This window comes from Sturnus vulgaris, chromosome 14 (assembly GCF_052056855.1).
Source record: "Sturnus vulgaris isolate bStuVul1 chromosome 14, bStuVul1.hap1, whole genome shotgun sequence".
Classification (NCBI taxonomy): Eukaryota; Metazoa; Chordata; class Aves; order Passeriformes; family Sturnidae; genus Sturnus; species Sturnus vulgaris.
Window position 1 is genome coordinate 10,073,805 of NC_142256.1, and position 9,756 is coordinate 10,083,560.

Consider the following 9,756-nt stretch of genomic DNA (forward strand, 5'->3'; position numbering starts at 1 on the left):
ACAGCCCAAGAAAGCAGGTTTGTTCATTTTTACAGTTGTACAGACCATTTATCACAACCCCCCATTTCATACTGGCATCACTGGGAGCTCTGTGGACACCCAAAGCAGGAAAATTAATCAAACCAATGTTATCTGAATTTTATCAAAGACTCGAGAAAGTAAAAGTGTAATTTTTGTTAATTTGACAGCTTTTGATATTGATTGCTCTGATCTGATTTTGTTGTTTGTTGAGGATGAAAATAAAATCAAAACTCTGAAATCAGTTTTGGTTCTTAAATCTGTGCCTAATCTCTCTATCTTGTGTTTGTGTGTGAAAATATAGGATTAATCCCAAAACGGGGCTAGTCCCAGCCAAGCCTTATTTTCCAATCTCTGCCATCTATCAAGTGATAAATTTGACTTTAGGTAGAGATTGAACATCAATCAAATAAAGAATAAAACCTGTGTCCTGATTTATTGTCAATTACATGGCGCCCTTGGGAGCTGGAGATTATTTACAGGAATAACAAGAATATCCACAAGTTACAAGAAAATAAACAGGAATTTTTGAAGGAATTGAAGTTCTCATATTCCAGGGCCTGTAGAGTTGTAATTTTCCATAAAGAATCCGTGTTTTCCCTGGGACTGAGCCAGGAGTATTCCTGCCCTTCCCTTGGGCAAGGCTGGATGAAAATCCCCCTGGATCTTCTGTGTCCCTTGGGGCTGAGAGCTCTGGGTCAGAGGATTGTCCTGCAGGGCTCCTGGGGGTGTTATCCCACACAGCTCTCCAAGATGTGTCCTCCACATCCCCAGCATGGATCCATCCCACCACGGGAGGGATGTGTGACCCCATCCTGTCCTTCCTGGTGCCACTGGAGGGTGGGGCATGGAAAAGAGGGTTCTGGGCCACCCCTCCAGCTTCTCAGCCCTTCCATCTTTCATCCTGCCTTTCTTTACCCTGGCAGCAGATACTTGGATTTACATCCCCACCCTGATAATGGAGGCATCTGGGTCTTGGAGAATGAGGGACTTTTATGTCATTAATTAGGACTTAAGAACAAGATTGAATGCTTGTCCAGATATGGCTCCTTTGCCAAGTCCAGGTCCTGGATAGTCCCTCTGAAATTTGGGATAAAACTTGAGTGGGTGAGCAGCAGCTTCCCAGGGCTCTGAGCTAACTAAAGGCAAGCGAGAGAGAGAAACAGAGTTGTAGAAATACAGACATCGATGTCCCCACATGAGAGTGCAAATAGTAAAAAGGTGACTGACAGTTTGCTCTTAACCTACAACTGTGACATAAATGTGGCCAAAAAAGGCACCACCTCAGGGTCATCTCAGACCCTCCAAGATCCTCCACCCTCCCAACAGCACAACATTTCTGTCCACAAAAAAAAAAAAAGATTAAATGCCTGCCCATCCCACTCCTGTACCATGCAGTGTTTCAGAGGCAATAACTAACAAGCCCCTGGGCATGAAGGAAGGAAGGACTTGCTTTACATAGCTCTGAAATATTCTCTGATCCCACTAAAGGCAGTGGTTAATTGTGGGGTGCCAGCTGGAGTGATTGCATCTGCCGTCCCTCAAAGCAGCCGGAATGCTGTCACTCACTTTGAAATGCCCTGCTGCATTCATCAGTCTGGATGGCACAGAGAAGTTATAGCCATACAAGCCATATGGAGGATGTAAAGAACAATTAAGTGCTTCCCGAGCAATGGGACTTGATGGGAAAATGTTTCCAGATGCATGTAATCCATACAGCATTTGACCAGCAGAACCGGGGGCTTGGAGGCACTGAGCGTTTAAGTCTTCGGCTTTGGCGTTTTTCAGGGAAGACAGTTTGGGCATATCCACCATGAAGTGGGGTAAAAGGTGTGGGTTGGTGGCTCCCAGCTTTTCGTGGCTCGGAAAGAGGAGTGCCTGTTGCCTCAAGAAGCTCGTAGGGCAGATCTTGTAGTAGAGGGGCACGTTGAGGGGGTGCAGGAAGCTCTCGGGGCACGACATGCCCAGGTTGCTCGAGGGCAAGTGAAGCGTGGGAGGGGAGCACGATGGAGAGAGCAGGGGGTTCAGAGGAGAGGGGGTCCCACCGCTGGAGGCCACTGGAGAAGAGCTGGAGCTCCCACCTGGAAAGGAAAACAGAAATCATCCAGGCTGGGCGAACTGGTGTCCACAGCCAAGCAATCCTTGGAGGACTCGTGCTCCTGCTCCAGGTCTCCCTGCTGCCGGTGTCCATCCAAGCATGAACTCACTCCAAAGACCAGCTCCTGGAAAACGGGAAGATCTATCCATAAATGGTTATTGTTAGCTGGTATTTGTCTAAGAACAACATTCATATGTGTCTGATCCCATTCCTTGGACTGGGATAATGGTAAACACAGCTCCACACACACCTGGATCCGTACCTGCTGCATGACCGATAACCCTCCCCTGCTGTACACACACCACTGCCATTTCAGGTTCTCTATTTTTCATGCAAATCCCAGACAGCTTTTCCCCCTTGGATATAAGAACAAAAAAGCATATTCAGCCTGATGGAGAATTTTTTTGCACCTTCCTGCTCACAGGAATTGACTCATTTCACTTGGCTTCCCAAGCAATTTGAAACATTCCCCTGAATGCTATCGGTGTCTCCAGAAATTCAAACCCCTAAGTCATGTGAACGTCCTCCTTTCTGGAAGGCATGAATGAACACTTTCAGAATTTGGGAGAAAAGCAACCCCAAGGAGTAAAAATGAAGCAGGGACGGGATGGCTGCTCCGAGGTGGGAATGGTGCTCGGGAGCAGCCGGCCCTGGTGCTACACAGATGCTGGTTTCATCTCCTGCCTGCCGAGAGCCAAATGTCCACTGCACACTCATTACCAAATTATTCCAGAAGGGTTCCCCCCCCCTGCTCCTTTTATTTTAATTTCTTACCAAAATCACTGGGAAAGGATGTAAGGGAATGTGGATCCATTTGTGCTACTATTTCCATTCGACTCCAGCCAATACAATGCCTGCCTGAGATCTGAACAGACTTGACATGCAACCAGCGACCCGAAATCAGCTGTAAAACTGAACCCCGTCTGCTGGTATAGCAAATCTTAAAAAAAAAACCCTTTTAAACACAAGGATTTTGAATGTGATGCCAATTAATTTCCAAAGTCCCAACAAGCAGAGCCTCTCACAGGTCGGCCCTGGATCACAATAATCCGGGAAGGTTTTGTGGCGTGAAGGTCTCACCCTTCCCTGCTGATGTCAGTGGCTGCTTCAGTCCTGACATCAGCAGGGCAGGATCCAGTCCTCTCTCCATGGACATATCCTGATGTCCTCCAGGGCTCAGGGACTTTGGGTCGTATAAAATATGGGATTGAGTTGATATTTGTGTGTGAGGCAGCAAGCGAATCCTGATGTGGTTGGATACAGCAAAAAAAAGCAGGGTCAGTATCTGCTGCACAGTATCCCAGGCAATAATATCACCCAAATTCCAAGTTTGGGAATGGGGATTGCAGCAGAAACCATGGAACAGATGTTTTCTGCCCTTTATATTAGGCTTAAAAATAAAAATTCTATGGCCAATTTTTTCTTCAGCATGTTGATCATAATTTCATTTACCTCCTGGTTTTAGAGCTTTGGGATTTCAGTTTTACAGCATTTCTTCAGAAATATATTTCATTAGTAGTAGAACTGCAGATTTTGTTATATTTCTATCAATGCAGGAATTCCACCCTGAAGAAAAATACCAAATACATTAAACAAGAAAAATATTCTAAAAATCCCAGGTAGCTCTAATATTATATGCACAATAATATTTCAGCATCTTTAACATTGCAGTTGCTGTTGTCTCATTCCTCGTGTAAATTCCTCATCCACCACCTCCTCTCCCCCGGCAAACGGGTTCAAAAAGAACTTTTTGCATAAGATATTTTCTAAAAATAAAATTAATAAAAACCTATTAATTATATTAATAAAGCTGCTACTACTACTACTACCAATTAATGATAATAATTTTAGTTCTCTTGAAAACTGATAAACCTCTTAATTTATCGAATCTGATTTCTTTGTGCCCTCATTTCTACGCCTGCAGAACATGATTTTTTTGCCGTGAATTTTGAATTGAATTTTTCGCAGCATTTCCCGGCAGACACAGGGATGACTTGGTGTGTCCCAAGACTCTGAAGAGTTCCTGATATAAACGAGAGTTTAACTCCCGACTTTAAACCCAACTTGGAGGGCTCCATTGTGCAAACGGGCTGTTAGTTCTTTCCCTTCGGCGCTCTGAAAAACCTGCTTTCAAATATTACTTTCTGAAGCCGTTTTTCTGGGAAAGGGCTGTAAAGGACGGGTTGTCTTGTCAAGATGAAGGAGAGCATTTTCCCCGAAAATTTCCCTCCTCTTCTCTGCATTTCTGTGCGACTGCTGCATCCTAAATACCAGATAATTTTATTTTCTGTTGCATAACGCATTTGTCGGCGCAGAAGCTGCCGCTGCAGAAAGCCCGGGCGGTCACCACTACCACGTTTGTAGTTGATATTCCCAACCCGGTTGGAAGCAATTAGTGTAACAGGATCAAAGCCGGAACAACCCGACTCCAAATTAGCCTCCTGCACACTCAGATATTTTTTTCTGCCCATTTAACTCTGCTTTCAGCCGGGGGCTTGAGCAGCCCGCGCTCTCATCCTGTTCTTCACGACTTCTCGCATCCATTTTCACAGGAGTTTTATCCAAACCAACGCGGAGTTAACTCCCCCCAAAAGCAGGGATTCGTTTTCTGGGCGCACCTCGTTGTCTTTGATGGTTTGAGCCGCCCGAGGAGCCCCGGGGGGGGGGCGGTTCGGGCGTGCGGCCGGGAGAGGCGACGAGCGGGATTCACTTACCCTGGCTGTCAGCGCCGAAAGCCTTGAAGTCCAGGGCGAGGGGGGGTCTCCACGGGTAGGTCTCCAGGAGCCCGTCCAGGACCCCCCTGCGGGGCGAGAGCGCGTTGAACGCAGCCGCGGGGCCGGAGGGCGCGGGGGGCGGCGGAGGGGCTGCCCCGGCCCTTACCTGTTCCTGCCGGGGTCCCGAAAACCTTTAGCGAAAGGATTCCTGTCGATCTTCAGCTTCGTGATCTGCAGGGTCAAAAGAGAAGGGCGGGCTGGGACCAGCTGCTGCGGTCATCGAGGCGCTCCATCCCCCGGCCCCCGGTACCGCCGGGGCTCTCTCTCCATCCCCCTGGCCCCCGGTACCGCCGGGGCTCTCTCTCCATCCCCTCCGGACCCCGGTACCTGCTGGTTCTGGTAGGCCGTGACCGTGGTGAACTCGGTCTCCTGGAAGGAGAAGGTCTGCACCCCCTCGGCCGGCAGCGACTGGATCTGCGCTAGATCGAAGCGAGAATCCTGGGTGATAACGTGGACGCGGGGCTTGTACTTGTGCATGGACTGCAGGATGATCTGTGCGGGAGGACAGGCGGCTGAACCCCCCGGAGGGAGAAGAGCAGGAAGAAAACCCGAGGCGAGGCTGAGGAAGGACCCAGCCCTGAGGCCAGGGCAGGAGGGACCGGCCCCCGCCTTCCCGGCGCTGCCCCCCGCATGATGCTCCGCACCCCGGGGCGATGCTCTGCCCCTCCCCGGTGCCCCCGGCAGGCCTGCCCCACACCTACGTGCCCCTTGTCGTCCATCTCGTTGTTGGTGAGCTTCACGCGGTCGAAGCTGATGATTTGCCTCATCCAGGTCTCCCCCGAGCACGGGGAGTCGGGGTGGATGTAGAGGCGCGGGGTGATGCAGGAGTGGTCCGTGTTCCCCGCCACCATCCACTGCGAGCTGTGATAGACGTACCTGGCCCGGGCCGGGCCGCGTCAGCCGGCGGGAGCCCGTCCCCACCTGCCCCCCCATACCCACACACACCTATAGATTCTATAGGTGCGTGCGGGCCCCCCCAGCACCCCTGTGGGACCCCCGTGTCCCGCTCGGACCGGACGGGTCGCAGTTCGCAGTCAGTGCAGGAGCCCCACGTGGGTGCGGGGGTCCCGGCCGGTCTCCCCCGTACCTGTATCTTTTGGAGTCCACGGGCACCACGTCGATAGCGATGTAATATTGCTGTAGCGGCTCCAGCCCCTTCACCTTCACCCGGACCGACGGGAACATCCTCCTGCGGGCACAGGGGCAGCGGCTGAGCGAGAGCTGCCGCTCACGGGGCGAAAAGGGGCTGAGAACTAGGAACGGGCGTCGGGAGGAAGGAAAATAGAACTCAACGAAAATAGAGGAGAAAGGGGCGAACTAAGTGAAATATCTCAGCAGAACAGAGAAACCCCACGCAACAAACAAAACCAAAACGAACCCATGAAACAACCCCATCACACACCCTGCAAAAACAACAACAACAACAACAATAAAGGAAAATGAAAACTAAAACGGAAAAGCAAAGCCGAGCGAGGCGGCGGGGCCGCCCGGTACCTGCCGGCCTTGGTGATGATCATCTCGGTGCCGATGTCGTGGAATCTCCTCCAGAGCTCGGAGCCCTGCAGCTCCACCTGCACCCCGCCCGCCCGGCTCTCGGCACCGGCCTTGGGCCGCTTCTCTGCGGGGAACACAAAGGGCAGGGGGCTGCTCGGGAGGTGCCGGGGCGGGGGGCGGCCCTGGCTCCCCGCCGCTCCGAGCTCCCTCCGGTACCCACCCGCCTCCGGGGCTCTGCGAGCCGGCCGGCAGCCGGGGCCGGGCTCCTCATCGCGACCTTCCGGCACCTTCCTCTTGGCCGAGCGTCCCACCAGGGCTTCCACCGAGAAGGCGTGAGCCCGGGAGCTGAGCGCCATCCCCCCCGGGCTGCCGGGGGTCCCCCCGGGCGGCAGCGGGGCTCAGGCGGGCGGCGGCGGCTCCATCCCGGCCGGCACCCAGCGCCCCTCGCCCGGCCGCCGCACGGCTCCCGTCGGGGGGCAGCGGCCACGGCGAGATCCTCTTGCATCCAACTGAGTCAATAGACGGCTGCAGCCTCCTCTGTTTGTTTTGGAAACTGGTGGGAGCATAAGAAACATTGAGTGACATTTCATGGGAGTAACGGGGGGGGTTGGAGGGGGAGGGAGGGGAGAGCCACAGGGGTGGGGGGGGGAGAGGGGGAAGAGGAGCCGGCCCCGTCTACGATCAATAAAAGAGTTACTGTTCTCCATTAAATTGTAAAACTCAAAGAAATTTGACATAATTGCACACTAGGGGCCACTTTTCCAACAAAAGTGCAAATAACGTTTAACCAGAACCAAAAGGGGAGAAGAAAAATGAAAAAAAAGAAAGGGGTGAAAAGAGAGAGAAAGGGGAAAGAGTAACAAAAAAGAAGGAGAAAAGGGTAGAAAAAGAAAGAAAAAGGCTGAGAAAGAGAAATAAAAAGAGGGGGAAGTAAAAGAGGGAAAGAGGGATACAGGAGAAGGGAGCCGTGCCCCGCCGGGTGCCCCCACGGGCCGGTCACAGGCGGCCCCTCCGGTGTCCCCGGCACGACAGACCCGGTGCCACCCCTGAGCTGTGACAGCGCCAGACAGCGGTTCCAGCTTTGTCTCACGTTTTTTCCTTTGCTTTTTGTTTGTTTGGTTGTTTATGGGGTGTTTTTAAGGCAGCCCCGCCCGTTCCGCCACCCCCTCCGCCTCGGCTCCGCTTCAAAGCGCGGCCCCGCCGCCCGCGGCAGCTGCGCTGAATTAGGGGCAGAAATCCCCGTTTTCCACTCGGAGAATCCCAGGAAACTCCTGCACGGCCGGCCAGGGCAAGGTCGGGGCCGAGACTCTCAGGTGCGCAGGGAAAGCGCTGCGCGGGATCTGCGCGGCATTTTCACCCCGGCTCCGGGGACCTCTCCGCCCTCCCCAGGCTGGAACCCCTGCGCTGATTTATTTTCCATCCGAGAACCCTCCCCAGAGTCGGCAGCAAAGGGGATTCTGGGGTTCAGGTGGGATTTGGGGAGGGGAGAGTGGTGTCCCCGCTGAGCAGGGGGATGTCCAACCCCCCTGGCCCCGCAGCCTTTCCCTGCTCCGGGGAGGTCAGCCGGGATAGATGAGCCTTAACGGGAAAAAAATGTGGAAAGGGATAAAATTCACAGGCCAGCTGAGAAAGCAGGTTGAGGAGGGGGGAGCTGCCACAGAGCTGCCAGAGCTCTGCTTCCAGGTGCTCCCAGAGTCAGAACCCTGGTACATCCCAATGTTTCTCTTTTCAGGGTTTCTTGCTCTGTTTGTTAGACTCGCTGTCCTGGTGCACGCATTCCCAAACTTTGAGCTGGCAGCAGGCTGTGTTTGTGAAGAACATGGAATGGTTTGGGTGGGAAGGGACCTTAAATCTCATCTCATTCCACCTCCTGCTGTGGGCAGGGACAACTCCCACTATCCCAGGCTGCTCCAAGCCCCGTCCAGCCTGGCCTTGGACTCTTCCAGGGATCCAGGGGCAGCCACAGCTTCTCTATGCCAGTTTTTTTTTTTTTTTTTTTTTTTTTTTTTTTTTTTTCCTAAATGTGTATTTTAATTGTCCCAGACTCACATTCTTGTCCTCAAATCCCCATCCCAAGGACACTCCTTACTCAGCTCAGGGTGGGCTTGCACATTGATGTTCATACACATTTATAACTATTTGTATCTTTTTTAGCACACATTTACACACCAAATTCCTGGCATAGTTCACTGGGACAGGGATTTGACCAGGGCAAAGATCTTAGAGAAAAAAAAGGGCTGCAGATACCCAAAAGCCCAAGCTCAACATCCAGCCTGGACACTTGGTTGGAAGCCACCTCCTTCTCAGATGCTGGCCTTTCACTCTGGTGAGGGCAATACCTGCAGCCTGATTGGGGAATGAGAAGTTGGTATCCCAAATTCCCAAAGTCAGATAGTTGTAATCTGAATTATAAGTGGATTCAGCCTTGTGTTACTCCATCCTTCCATGGATCTCCATCAGCAGTGGCCTCTGATGTGGTTTTATTTCCTACAGGAACATCCAGGTGCTCCTGCCTGGTTTTCCTGTGGGGAAATGTCCAGCCTGCTGCCCATCCTCTGGAATGTCATTCCACAGGATAATGGTTCCCTGTCCATGGCAGGAGGCTTGGAATTTAATGTTCTGTCAGGTGCCTTCAAACCCAAAGCATTCTCTGATTTCTTGTAGCAAGAAATGGATGGAGAACAGGGCAGGGGAGGGAAATTTGAGGTTACCTCTTACTCCTAGGCAGGATCAGCCCCACCTATGCAGATTTAATCCTTCTTACAAAGAGAAATTAATCCAATTTTATGAACATGTTCATAATTAGAAGAGCATAAGCTCATGATTTCAAGGTGACAGGTGGGTTCTGGCCAGCTCTGATGGAAGCCAGCTGAGGGCACGGAGTGTGAACCTTTATCTCTGCTGACATGACATATTATTAAAAAGTATTTCGAGTAATCTTTTATTTCCTCAGCATTGCAACACATTTCAAGAACTTGGCTGAGGATCAACTGAGCCTTTTTAATTTCCTACACTGAAAAATAAAACAAAAATCAAGCCCGATTGCAATGATATAATCAGGAACATTTTGAGGGTTTAGGTCAAATTAATGTGTCAGAGAAGGGTTTTTAGGGGACTTGGGGAGCTTTAATCTGTCAAAGGCTGACTCAGAGCCTGCTTGGGCTTTGTAATCTTATTGTCTTTATGGAATTATGGGATGGAATGTCCTGAATTACCGTCATCAGAGAGTCCAACAAATAATCAGTTGGCATAAAGTTCAGAATAACTAAATTAATTTTAAAGCAAGTGTTGCACAGTATGCCAGAAATGTTTGCTTAACTTGGAAATGATCTTTTAATACTGTCCCTTAATGTGTGAAAGCACTCAGGTAAC

The 9,756-nt window shown here is 51.2% G+C and overlaps 1 protein-coding gene across 1 annotated transcript; it reads right to left on the minus strand.

The window, feature by feature from the left end:
* Positions 1–428: 428 nt before the first annotated feature.
* Positions 429–6,464, minus strand: TBX22 (T-box transcription factor 22). Its single transcript, XM_014886178.2, has 7 exons — positions 6,385–6,464; positions 5,978–6,079; positions 5,592–5,766; positions 5,218–5,382; positions 4,997–5,061; positions 4,831–4,916; positions 429–2,099 (listed from the first exon to the last, which is right to left on the minus strand). The coding sequence occupies exons 1-7, from the start codon at positions 6,405–6,407 to the stop codon at positions 1,504–1,506; spliced, it is 1,212 nt and encodes a 403-aa protein (XP_014741664.2). The 5' UTR covers positions 6,408–6,464; the 3' UTR covers positions 429–1,503.
* Between the last annotated feature and the right edge of the window lie 3,292 nt (positions 6,465–9,756).

Excerpts from the sequence above, each read along its gene's own strand:
- TBX22 (XM_014886178.2), bottom strand. The coding sequence starts at position 6,407 with ATGATCATCACCAAGGCCGGCAG. Across the intron at positions 5,062-5,217 it reads CGGCCTACCAGAACCAGCAG|ATCACGAAGCTGAAGATCGA; the intron begins GTACCGGGGTCC and ends TTGACCCTGCAG. Across the intron at positions 2,100-4,830 it reads TTTCGGCGCTGACAGCCAGG|GTGGGAGCTCCAGCTCTTCT; the intron begins GTAAGTGAATCC and ends TTTCCTTTCCAG.